The sequence below is a fragment of the Zonotrichia leucophrys genome, chromosome 4, assembly GCF_028769735.1.
Source record: "Zonotrichia leucophrys gambelii isolate GWCS_2022_RI chromosome 4, RI_Zleu_2.0, whole genome shotgun sequence".
Taxonomy (NCBI): Eukaryota; Metazoa; Chordata; class Aves; order Passeriformes; family Passerellidae; genus Zonotrichia; species Zonotrichia leucophrys.
Genome location: NC_088173.1, coordinates 22,213,795 through 22,226,765, shown reverse-complemented (window position 1 = coordinate 22,226,765; position 12,971 = coordinate 22,213,795). Strand labels below are relative to the sequence as shown.

Sequence of the window (12,971 nt, the reverse complement as noted above, 5' to 3'; positions counted from 1 at the left end):
AATGTCTCAGGGCAGAAAAGCTAAATCTTTATCCCTAAATGCTAATGGGCAGACTAATGCAGTTGCTCTGTTTATTTGATCAAAAATTTTTCATTGTGAAAACTGTGTGTCTGTCTGCTTTGTTGTGCGTATGCATGCAATGTTGAAAATAATTATGTGCATTCCTTACAAGCACAGCAGTTATTTTATCCTACATTAAAAAAACCCCAAAAAATAAGTTGTTAATTTTCATAGTAGCTCTATAGATTTTTTTAATATGACCAAAGGGATAAAAAGGAGCATGTTGCTGAAAATTGGCTCATCTCATCTGCATTTACTTTACTATCAGCGGGTGTACATGGTAGTGACAAATTCCCAAACCCTACGGCCATCTCACTGCTTAAATGGAAACTGGGTTATTGGAAGTGGCAGTTCAGCTTGAGTTATTCTTTATTTGCCAGTCATTCTATGCCTTTCATTTGATGGGAAGTTAATGACAAAAGGGTTTAAAACCTGCAAAGCAAAACTTCAGAACTGAGGCTTTCTTGACATGTGTATTAGTTTTGGGGTTTTTTTTAACTTGCTCCTTTTCTTCAAATCTACTTAGAGATCTCATTTAAAATATATTTATTTTGGTCACTTAATATATGTTTTATCAGTAGTCCAAAGAAAGAAATGTTCTATTTTCATATCATGAAATGTATTTACGTGCGTGATAGTAATTATTGATGTCTTTAACAGTGAGCTTCCAATTAGCATTTTCTTTAGAAAACAAAGTTCTAGCAGACTTGTAGATGGTGCTTATACCTCTTTACAGTTGAACAAAATTTTTCAGATCAAAATTGAATTTTGTGCTATGATGGCAGAGGATTCTTTGGCAATAAGTGCTTTGGATGTAAGCAAATGAGTATGTGTCTAATGATACAATCACCTCTTTTTCCTCCTCATTAGTCATGTGAGGGCTGTGTGTGTTTTTCAGCCATGCTGTTTGATATTGCTGTGTGTATGCATCCGTGGTGTTTGGCTTACTCTTTCTGTAAGGAAGTCTTGTATATTTTTAAGCTTCCCTTATGTTTTCACTAAGAATATTAGATTGGCAGAAAATATGTTAAGATTTGCTGATCTGCAGTCTAAAGTCATTCAGTAATAAAGCCTGAATTGCCAGGCTGTAGCACAACACAGTTTTGTGATTGCATTGCCTGTAGTTTGAGCAATTTAATTTGGAACTTAGTTACTGCTTGTCTTGCTTTTAAAAATTTGAAGGAAACCCCAGTCCAGGTTATTGTGAAGTGTGGTTTTTTAAGAGATCCTTCAAATGAAGTCCTGATAGGATATATGCTCCTACCTCCCACATGTCCCTGCTGAGAAGATTTCATTTTTGATTAAAGTTCTTAAGAGCAGACTACGTAGTAGACTGCTGGTTGTGATGGTAGTGGTTCTTAAAAAAGGACAAGTGTTTCAAAAAGAGTAGTTATCTCTTGAACATCTTGAACTGAATTTTAGTGTAACGTCTGGCTGGAAAAAGCTCTTGTCTAATGTCAAAATATTTGTGTGCTTTTACGTAATTCAGCTTGCAACCTTTAATAAAATTCAGCATGGAGAAAGACAAGTAGAAGTTGTATATATAAACTGGAGATTGGAGGGAAAAAATGTTGCATGTGAAATGCAGTTATTACTACAGAGAATGTTCACAGCTGAAATGAGAAATAGCAAGCTGATTAGTTTCTGAGTTATTGACTGTGGTAGGCAGGTGTGAGACAAAAAACTTTAGTTATGTTGTGTCTTGATTTTTTCCTCATTCCCAATTTTTCATGTAGTCTGGAGTGAAAAACATCTACTTGTATTAAGACTGTAGTGCTTGCATGGTGGTGGAATGGGGAGCGAAAAGGGGATGAGAAGTGGAGAAGGCTTTAAAAAAGAGATGTAATTTCAGCTGATTATTTTTGAAATTTCCTTGATTAGAACTAAATTCTCAAGCCTATTAGCAGTATTATCACCATCCAGCCTTAGCCAAGTTTTCTGAATTATATCACCATTGCAAATCACAAGACCGAAACACACTGGTGTTGGGCTAGTCTAATGCAGCCTTCTCCAGGACTGGCTTGGCCCAGCCATCAAATCCTGAAACAAAAGAAGTCTGGAAAGGGAATAAAGGAGCACAACTTCTGGTAGCTACTCAAACATTGCTTGTTTTCTTAGATAAAAATTTAAGTGTTTTCCATGAGGTAGAGCAGAATGTCTCAAAAATGCTGCGGGCAGTAGTTCTGTGCAAGGACAGGTGAGATGTAGATCTGTGAGTAGTCTTTGTAAGAGTGGCAATCCAAGAGTCACGCTTTTGTGTCCTACAATTAAAGTGACATTTATTGAATTAATGGTTCTTTCACAGTAACATTTTGCCCTGAAGACCCTCAGGAGGACAGAAGCAGTGCGTGTAAACCAAAAAAATTTATGCCAAAGTTGCTGTACGTTTCTGCATTGCCTGACTTGAAAGTGTGACAAAAATGAGCTGAAACTATCTTCTTAGCTATTCACACAAACACTCAGAGAATATTCTGAGTTGGAAAGGTCTCACAAGGATTGCCATATCCATCTTTTAAGTGAATGCCCTATACAGGGATCAAAACCACAACCTTGGCATCATCAGCACTCTGCTCTGGCCAACTGAACTAATCTCAGGGTCTTGTAATTTTTAAACTGAACAGCACTGCTGAGACCACCTTACTGAAATTGTGTTAAGAGGGAGTGCTTTTATAGATGCAGTGTATGTGGTCTGTAGCTGTATATGTTTGTATCTTACAGATAACTTAAGAAAACTTAAGTCCTAAAAGAGTACAAAAAGGAATTGCTAGGGAATCTCCCAAGTAAAAAGTGGTAAGAGGAACGTATCTCAAGTTGTGCTGGGGATGTTTAGATTGGATATCAGAAAAGATTTCTTTACAAAAGTGGTTGTCAAGCAGTGACACAGTCTGCCCAGGGAAGTGGCTGAGTTACCATCCCTGGGGTGTTTAAAACACAGAGATGTTGTGCTTGGGAACATGATTTTAATGGTGAACATGGCAGTGGTGGGTTAATGGTTGAGCTTCATGACTATAAAGGTCTTTTCCTGCCTAAATGATTCTGTGATCTCTGGGTCAGTATCAGAATTTTCAGGTAGATCTCTGCAGGCAATAGATGTATTCATTTGTGCTTCTTCCATACCCACACGTTTCTGTGGAAGTTCTGCAGCAGTACATTTAATAATGCAAAGAAGTTCTGCAGCAGGGCTGGCCTCTTCTGTGTTGTCCTGAAAATATTCCTAAAGGTGTATTGTGCCTTCTGATAGTTGGGCAGTTGCCAAAATATCATTGGAATGCTGCCAGTTCTGCACTGCAGTAAATCAGGAACCTGATTTGTATGTTGTGTTATGGATACATTTTTTGTGGGGAATTTTTTAGGCAATGTCTATCATTAAAATAAACACATTCAAGGACTTGGCAGTTGTCTCTGTATAAACAGACACTGAATCAAGGCTTCTTAATAGTGTCAGTGATCAATGTTAGAGTCTGTTGGCTTTGCACAGCCAGTTCCAAATTTGTGTTATTGTTTGACCTGATTCTGGGACTTCCTTGAATGATGACTGAGGTAATGGTTTTGCACCTTCTTTACTGTAAATGCTTCACTGAAAGCTCTCATATTTTTGTTGTAATTCTGAGAACTTTGAGGCACTCAAAGCTTTGGTTTTGGAGACACATAAGAAAGTTGTAAGGTGTAAGAACAGATCTGTCTTGGCTTAAGAGTGTTTTGGGTGCAGGATCATTTTATTTTGCTGCTTCTGTAATAGTTTTCTGGTGATTTAGGAGACTGCAATTTTTGTTCTGAATTTTTCTTCTGATACAAAGGACTAATTCACTGTACAAGTTTAATAGCTAGACTTCAATGACAATAGGTCAATTAGCTTGTGTGCGTATATTTGTATAATGTATTTATTAATTGCCTGTTTAATCCACTGTCTTAGACTGACAGGCATTACTGACACTCTGTAATAATCTCTAATTTGACCAAAATTCTTGTGTTATTTCATTGATTTTATTTCAGAAGTGAAAAAAATTATAAATAACTTAAATACTGTTAAGAAAAATATTCTTCTGATTATTTTTTTCATGAATACTGAGGAATTGTTTACTATGGTTCATTTTTCTGTGTTTCCCATTGTTGCAACCAGGAGTCAAGACACAAGTTTTCATCTTGTGTCCATCTGTAATATATAATCATGGACATGAGTTGAAATATGCACACTGTTTAGTGAAAATCAGAAGTTCAAAATTCTGAGTTAGCAGTTTTGTTACTGAATATATTTTAACTCTTAAATTTATTCTTATTTCTAATCTTTGCTCTAAATATAACTTCAATGTATTCCTATAAGAAGAAAAATATTTTAAAATTGTGTGTGGGTAATGCGTCGAGTACCAATCTCTTTTACTTTTGTGTTTGGGGGATACCTCTTATTGTGATCAAGAGCATCTGAAATGCTCTGGCAGATGTCAGGTAACTGCTTAACTAGCTTAATAAGGAGGATTAGAGGCAGTGCTGACAATGTCAGTAAGCAGTTTTCTGGTTGCTCTGTGTTTGAACACTACAGTGCTAGTGGGCAGGATCTTCAGGCAATGAGAGAATTGTTCAACTTGGACATGTTTGACATCTCAAGGCTCATGTCTAATTCTGGCAGTGATTATTCAGTTAAAACAATAAACTACCTATAGCTGTCAGCATAGAGAGGAAAACCAAAATGAGCAAAGAGAAACAGACAGATTAATCTGCTGGAACAAGATCCTATGGAGCATGAGCTTGCAGAGCAATGTTCTTTGGGATTTCTTCTTGTGTAGTGCTTAAATGTCTTAAAGAGCTCCCAGTTCTGGCATGTCAAATTTCTATTGTTTCTGCTTCTCTCACTTGGAGACCTGGGAACATGAGCAATGTCTTTGGAATTACTCTGCTTACTTTCTGGAGTTTATGCTACTTTGAACAACACTGAGTATGATTACATGAAAATGTAATAGGTGCGCCTTGGTTTGAAAGTTATCAAAACAATTACAAGTGTTACAGATGGTAGGATGATGGTATTATATCTAGTTTAATGTAAGTCTTGAGTGAATCCTTTAGTGGTTGGAATTTTAAAGACTTACTGTTTCCACAAATTAAACTAGCTTTTTCACAACCAAGAAATTGCTCTTGTTGAATTCATGACCTTTTTATGACATAGTTTGAAAATAGCTCTGAATGGAAGGCAATTCTGGATGTTGAGGATGACTAAATTTAGGGGTCCTGCCACCATCTGGAGTTGCTGTAAGTCCAGTGTTGGAGGGACAATTACACCTCTGTTGCTTAGGTCTCAGGATAGACCCAAGTGCAAAAGGAATATAAAGCAGTAATTATATGGAGGTAATTTCCATGCTTGTTTCCACTGAGACCTGCATGCTACTTAGCTTTTTTCATGTGCTGTTTTAAAGGAGTTGGCTGAGAAGCCAATGACCAGAAGCTGGGCAGTAGAGGAAAGACTTTTGTTTAGTCTGTGCTTTCAAGTCCAGGTACTGAATTTTGCGCTGAAGTGATGTCTTATTTGACAGAACTAAAGCATGTTTGACAGCAGTCATCACAAAGACCTGAAAATTCTTGCCACTGTACGTATTTATGATGTTCATTATCTCAGTTGAACCTGAGTGAGTAAGCTTGTGCTTAATATGATTTTTTATTTCAGAGGTTTTAGTAGTGCTGTGTCTTATTTTGATGGAGAATGAGAATTAAATGGACTGCTGTTTTTAAACAGCTATTTCTAAAGAAATCTTGAAGAAAAGTGGTGCATCAGGACCTGTCAGGATAGAGGAAGACACTACAGATGGTATAGATATTTGCGATTTATTCAGCTTTTCAACAGGTTGATTTAAATTTTTATTCTAGCTTAATATTTTGGAGGGTTTTCAGCACCTTAAGTAATCAGGAAATCTGAAAGCTAAAATTGGAACACCTGTGCTACAGTAGACAGATGCATTACAGAATTGATGTGTATGTTGGACATGTTTTCTTGTGAAGAATTTCTTTGATATGCCATTAATATATAATTCAGATATATAGTTACAAATATGTAGTTGCAAGCATGCAAGTGCTGCTGATTGCTTTATATAGAAATAGAATATTTGTAATTAGAAAATAAAGCTTTAGTTTTAAGTAGTGTGTATGTAACTACTTGCTGGTCTGGGAATAAGAAGCTGCTCCTTCTCAGGGCATGAATAGATCATAGCATGAAGTGCTTTAGACTGTGAGAAAGCCTGCAAACTTCTTGGATTTTGTCAGTCTGGAGATGTATAAGCACTTCTTGATTTTTGAACTTTGAGTGCCTCTGAGGTCTCAGAGAAAACAGTCATATGCTAGAAAATGTGAAAGCCTCAGTCTGAAAATACTGTCTAAACTCATCAGGGCTGACAACCCAGTGATGTCATAGGCCATTGCATAATGACACAATTGAAGTTTCCAGACAGAACAGTTAGTGTCAGCTATGAACTTTCTTTGAATAGTTCTGTCCTCAGTTTTTTGTGTGATTTTCAAAGCACAAAGGTGTCCTGTCTGGCTGCAGGTTGTAGTTGTGTTGAGGGACTACATCAAGGAGGCTGGGCAGGGACACACAATGGGAAGGCATGGCAATCCAATTTATGACTTTCCATTTCTAGCTCCTGAATTCCTGTAAGTCAAGTTCTCTGGCATTCTGGGAAATTATATATAGATTCCCCAGGAAATCCTCTGCTCTCGACAGTGTTTTAATACAAAAGTTAAGATTTCAAGGAAATTTATTCAAATTTTGTTCAACTAAAGTTCAGGTTATAATAAAACCTGCACATTGGTGGCTATTTTGGTATTGACTTTCAGTTTTGCACCATTGCAATATTGCTGCTAGAACCTGAATATTCTGAAAATTTATCAGTAGGTAGCTCTATCATAGTAGTTAACAAAAGAAGAACATTAAATCTTGGTACTCGAGTCTTTTGTTGTTGTTTCTGCAGAACACAAATCTTAGTTTCAGGGCAGAATGAGTGTGTATTGATTTTGTTGTTCTTACTGCCCCTAATGAGTGACTTTGGGGTTGACTTCATTCTGATTCTCTGCAGGATAAATTGCTTGTGTCATCTAACCTTCTTGGCAATAAATCTTGTTTTCTGTAACTAGGGAAAGTGGATATCTTTGCTGCTTTTGGTAGGCTGTATAACTTTTAACAGTCCTACATTTCATCCAGATAAATACCCAGGACAGGAGCTGAGCTGAAGAAAGTTCCCAAAACAAACAACAACTTTCCCTCAGTCTTAGGTACTTGAAGCAATGTATTCTGTCACTTAAGGCTAACATGTAGGGTAAAGTCTTGCTAGAAAAGGTCTTTGTATGCCTGCTTGGAAATGTACATGTGTCAGTATTCCTGATTTAAATTGTTCCTACTCCCACTGTGCATATGGCCCTGCAAGAGTGAGGGAGGGAGCAGAGAGGAATTCAGAAAGGAAGTGCTGTTTGCTGGGTTAGGTGAGCTTTGCTTTCAGCCAGATGTGAATCATGGAATCATGTTGGAAAGACCTCTAAGGTTGGAAAACCTCTTAAGGTTGGAAAAGACCTCTAAGATCGTTGAGTCCAACCATTAGCCCAGCACTGTGAGGTCTGCCGCTAAACCCTCTCCACAAGCAGATCTACACATTTTTAAAATACTTCCAGGGATGGTAACTCAAGCATTTGCCTGGGCAGCCTGTTCCAGTGTTTGGCCACACTTTCAATATCCAATCTAAACCTTCCCTGGCACAGCTTGAGGCTAACTCTTGTCCTGTTGTTTGTTGCCTGGGAGAAGAGCTGGCCACAGCTTCCCTTCAGGCACTTGTAGAGAGTGATAAGGCCTCCCCTGAGCCCCTTTTTGTCCAGGTTAAGCACTCCCAGCTCTCTCAGCTGTTCCTCACAGGACTGCTCCAGACCCTTCAGCAGCTCCCTTGCTTTGTGGAGCTTTCACTGCACTCCCAGTCTCCTCATGTGTGACAGCTGCTGCTTCAGTGGTCGTGGTGATGCTGGCCAGCAGTGGCATCCTTACTAAACCAGTAATAGCAAAGACCTTACCTCAGCAGATGTCTGTCCTTTTTACATCAGCTTGACTGACATGTGCTATGGACCTTCCCCTTCACTCTTGAAAAACCCCTTGTCTCTTGAAGGATGCCTTTGTGGAAAGGTCATCAGCATCAATCCTGCTTCAGCAGCTAATTCCTGATGAAGTGCTTATGTGGACTTAATGCCCTCCTGCAGACCCAGTCAGGGAAATGTCCTGTCTGCAGTAAAGCCTTTTAAGAACAATTTGCTGTTGTCTCTTTGGCAGAAGAGATGTCTTTAGGACAAATAAAGTTTCTAGGTTCTCATGTGGGCTGCCAGGGGTAGTCACTATTCTAGCAATGAAAGAGAACTTTACAATTAGGCTCATTCTCTAGAATTCAGTTTTAATGTTTAAAATCAAATGTAAAATGTGAATGCAAATGTGAAACCTTTCAAATATGAGTCTCCTCAGTTGGGTAAAATGGGTATTTGCATGAGTCCTCAGGTGGCCTGAAAAAGTACTTTTGTAGTTCAGCATCTGCTTCTTCTGTAGTTTCTTCTGTCTTTCATGACAGGCACAAAAGTCCTGAAGGATGCAAATGCATTGTTGATGAACAAATGTCAAGCATAGTACAGAAAACATGGAAGCTTGATTGAAAGCCACATGATGTTTGAATAGGATTGTGGAAAGCCCAGAATCCTTAAAATGGAAAGAATTGCACGTGTTTCTTGTGACAGTATTGTCTAGCAAAAGCTGGCTGCCAAATGGCTTTGTTGAGGCTTAATTCTAATCAACTGGGAGTATAACAAGTGTTAAAAGTGCAGGAGTTAAATATATTTTCATATGAAAGGAATAGATCAGTGTTTCATTTGCCTTTTTTTTTTTTTTTCTTCTGAGAGAGGCGTGTGGGTTCTGGAGAAAGAAATGTGTTTGCTATACATTTGGGATTTTTTCAGATGTTAAGCTCAAGACTATGTTAAGACACTACTAGTTGTAAAAAATGAAGAGTATTAATACCCTACCTATGTTCTTTGCTCTTGAAGACTTGGAAATATTTATGATGTTTTGGCTGACAGTAAAAATTTTAGAAGAATACAAAGTCTGTTTCAGGGAAGATACCTTGAATGCAGACACATTCTCTAGTAATATTCCACTACTGTGACACAGCTATACTGAAGTTTTTTTTTATTTAGATAATTAAAGTGTTGAGTTCAGTAGATATGCATGATTCAAATAGCTTAGAGCTTAGAAATTCTCAAATGTAACTGTAAAAATAAAACCAGTTAAGTACACATAAAGCAAAGGGAAAACAAATTCTATTGCATGGTATTCCTCAAGTTTGATTTATTTTTTTAATCAGTTCATTTAGCTGTCAAATGAGCAGATGCTCAATTTGGTTATTTACAAAGTGGATAAAGTATGATGTTCATGACAGATAATGAGAAGTACCAACAACTTTTGAAGAGCCAACTTGCAGAGAAAGAGAATAAACCTGTGAATTGGCAAAAAGAGATGGACGATTAACTGAGTCAAGAGTCATGCTATGTGTGATTAAATAAGAAGAAATCAAACCATTGCAGTTGAATGCATAATCATTCTAGGTGTTTGTTAAATGGTTCCAAGTTAGAGTCAAAAGTAGTCTTAAGCATTTGCATATTGAATATACTGACTGTATATATTATATATACTGACTGGTGCTTGTGAAAGCCAGTAGCTGCTTTTCTCTTTGAAGTTAAAAGATGTCCAATGAGAAAAGACAACTGGAGCTCCTTACAAATAGGTGGTTTGAGAGAGGATTTCAAAAAGTTAATCAGGTCTTCAAACGAAGAAAATAAGAGCTTGGATGTTAGTAGATTTTCAAAAGTTAAAATACTTTCTATTGGCTTAATTTTTTTCTGCTTCAATTATTTTATCATTTGAAATGCCTTTCTTGAAGCATGGGGAGATCTTCTAGATTACTTGTGCTTTAGAATGATAAAATCTGTGACCCCATGTTCTGTTCTATCAGACTACACTTTAATATTTGGTCAAACTGCCAGATTTTAGGAAAAGGAAAGGAATAAACCACCCCCAAGACCACAAAACTTATTATGTGATAATATAATGTGCTGTAATCCACATGGAAAAATTATTATTCACATTCTAGTAGAGTTACTTCGCAGGTATTTGGGAAATAACTTTGTCTGTATCCATTGCTGAAAATTTCTATTTCAAAAACTTTCAACTGTGATAATTAGTCCAGATTATTTGTATGTAGAATGACAGGTATTAAAGAACATAATAAAAACCCTAACAGACTTCCAGTTCAGCAGCAGTGCTGTTGTGTGCCTGTCACCATAGGATTTGTGGGGAAAGAAGGAAAGTCAGAAGATGCTTAACTTTACTCAGGTGCATGTTAATGTTTTTAGGAATGATATTTTTTTGAAAGTGCTGTTTTTCTTGTGCTTAACCTGGTTCTCTGCACTTATGCACAGTGTTGATTTTTCTAGATGAAAAGGTTTGAGGGTCATACAGACCCATGTGAGAAGCAAGTGAGGCACATTTCAGAATAGGCAGCTTAGAACACTTCAGATATGTGAATCAAAACGCTGTTGTTTTAGCAGCGGGACTGTGTTATTGCTTTGTTCTCTATGGTCTATCAGTATAAAGAAGTATTCCTAAAATCTTGATTTTGAAGATGATGTAACTTCTGGTGTGTGTGGCTGACCAGCATCACTTCACTGATCAGGACACTGGCTGCTAGAAAAGAAATGCAATCTCCATCTTCTTGTTCTGTTCCTCTGTTCTTGACCATAGATTGTGTTCCCTCAATTTCCTCTGCTAAATTTCTATATTCCTCTCCTTTCTCTCTCATGCTTATATTATACAGTGGAAAATGAAAACAGAAAATGTTTTTAGATTGGATGGCTTGCTCTCAGCTCTTTTAGACTAGCACATTTGTTTTGAGGACCTCTGTATGTACTTCTTAAATTGCAGTTCTTCAAATGAAAAATACACTGCTAACATGTACATTGCCTACTAAGATTTAAGATTAGATTTTAATACTATGCTGTCATCATTGTTAAAAGATGTGGGCTGTTCTTACTTGAAGTAGACCTAGTTGTTGCTAAAGACTTGAGACATATAATTTAAAAAATGAAGGTGCTACAAATTCATTAAGTAATCTGCATCTCTTAGTGTCACTAGGGATGTGGTTTTCCATAAGAAAGCTCATGCAGTTCATAACAGTGAACTCCATTAGTCGTGAATTCAATTAGTCAGTTTCTCTGGAGGAAGCAGGCGTGGTAGGAACTGAAGTACAGCGGAGAGATTCTCGGCACTGACTGTCAACATGGAATGAGACTTCTACTGCACCTATTTCTGGTAGCCTTAATCTGTTTTATTTTCCTGTCCAAACATAATTTGAACTTGCTTATCCAAAAAGAGTCTAATGTGAAAAGGATTTTGTATTACTCAAGGAGCAACATCTGAATCTACAGTAGAATGAATGGTGCCTGGATGACAAAGTCTTCCTCGTCCAGCTCCTCTACAGGTTGAAGAGAGGGGAAGAGAAACTTTTTGCCCCTTCTGTTGGGAATTTATTCTGGTGCCAGGAGGAGATGTGAAAGGGGCAGTGCTCAGCAGCAGCAGATAATGGTGACTGGCAAATCTGATGTAGGTTTGCCATCTGCAAATGTCTCTTACCTTGTAGAAAGGCATGCTGATGCAGAGAGGAAAATTTCTGTCTTGAAGAAAGGCTTGAGAAGAAGATGGCTAGTATTGGGAAAAGATGCCTTCATTTATAGAGGGAAAGATGCTACAGCTCTCTTCAGCAAGAACTGAAGACCTGTCATTCTTCTTCAATGTATTTGATAGAATACAGTACAGTATATTTACTGTAGCTTGGCTTCCTTTAATCACTTACAGTTATATTTAATTTGAATTGGGCTGTTACCAAATGAATAGATAGATGCTTTTAATAAAGTCAAGTAAATGAAATTGAGCATTCTAATAATGTATATGTTTGCAGGTGTAAATTAGAATAGTTTCATGGAATTAGTTTTTAAATAATTGAATTGTCTTCTTTCCATAGTTTGGAGTGTTTTGCCTCTTTGATGTCCTTTGTAGTGCAAATTTGGTACTGCTGTGAGTAATTTAAATCAAGTGTTTTAAGCCATGTTATCTTTTTTTTTTATTTTATTCCAGCCCTGATGATATTGGTACCTGTTGGTATATCCTGCTGTCTGGTTCAGTCTTCATTAAAGAATCCATGTTTCTTCCAAGGAGCAGGTATGTCAGCTATGAATGTACTGCATTCTGTATTTTAAACATAAATCATGAGATGCAGAGAAATTTTAGGATTAAAGCCAGTGTTTTATATTTAATGAATCACAGAAGAACAAATCTAAACACACATCTTCTGCCTTTAGTAGCTGTGGTAACTGTTTCATGCCCATAGCTAGAATTGAAAGTCCATCTTTGTGGACAGTGTAATAACTGTCCAAAGTGTCATGCAGATGTTTTTGATTTAGGAAAAAAAAAAAACCACCTGAAAACCTGACAAATGGGGTAAAGTGCTGAGTAGTCTCTTCCTGTGGGTAATCATTCTTCAAATTATAGAATTTGGATGTAGATGTTTTCCTTTACTTACTGTGCACAAGTCTTTGGTGTATGTTTTAGTATATGGTTAGATCATGTTACTGCAGGTTTTGCTGTTTCTGTATAACACCATGCAAATGGATTTTAAACTAAGAGCAGTTTCTTAGATGGAAAAAAAAAATTGCATGTGAGGTGCTCAACATTTATATTGCTCCAGTAAAAAAAAAATTACTTATTTTGAGCTATGGTAAAAAATGCAAGTGATTGCAAGGATTTTAGACTGAAGTGACTAAGCTTGATCATTTTAATAGAAGCAGAGCAGAATTATTTT

General features: G+C 37.1%; 1 protein-coding gene across 5 annotated transcripts in view; it reads left to right on the top strand.

Moving 5' to 3' along the window:
* The window catches only part of RAPGEF2 (Rap guanine nucleotide exchange factor 2), a 185,509-nt gene that overhangs the window by 63,964 nt on the left and 108,574 nt on the right, over positions 1 to 12,971 (top strand). For all 5 annotated transcript variants that reach the window (XM_064710756.1, XM_064710757.1, XM_064710758.1 and 2 more), the window contains exon 4: positions 12,248 to 12,331. In XM_064710756.1, coding sequence (XP_064566826.1) covers positions 12,248 to 12,331 — 84 coding nt within the window. The remainder of the gene's footprint in view (positions 1 to 12,247; positions 12,332 to 12,971) is intronic.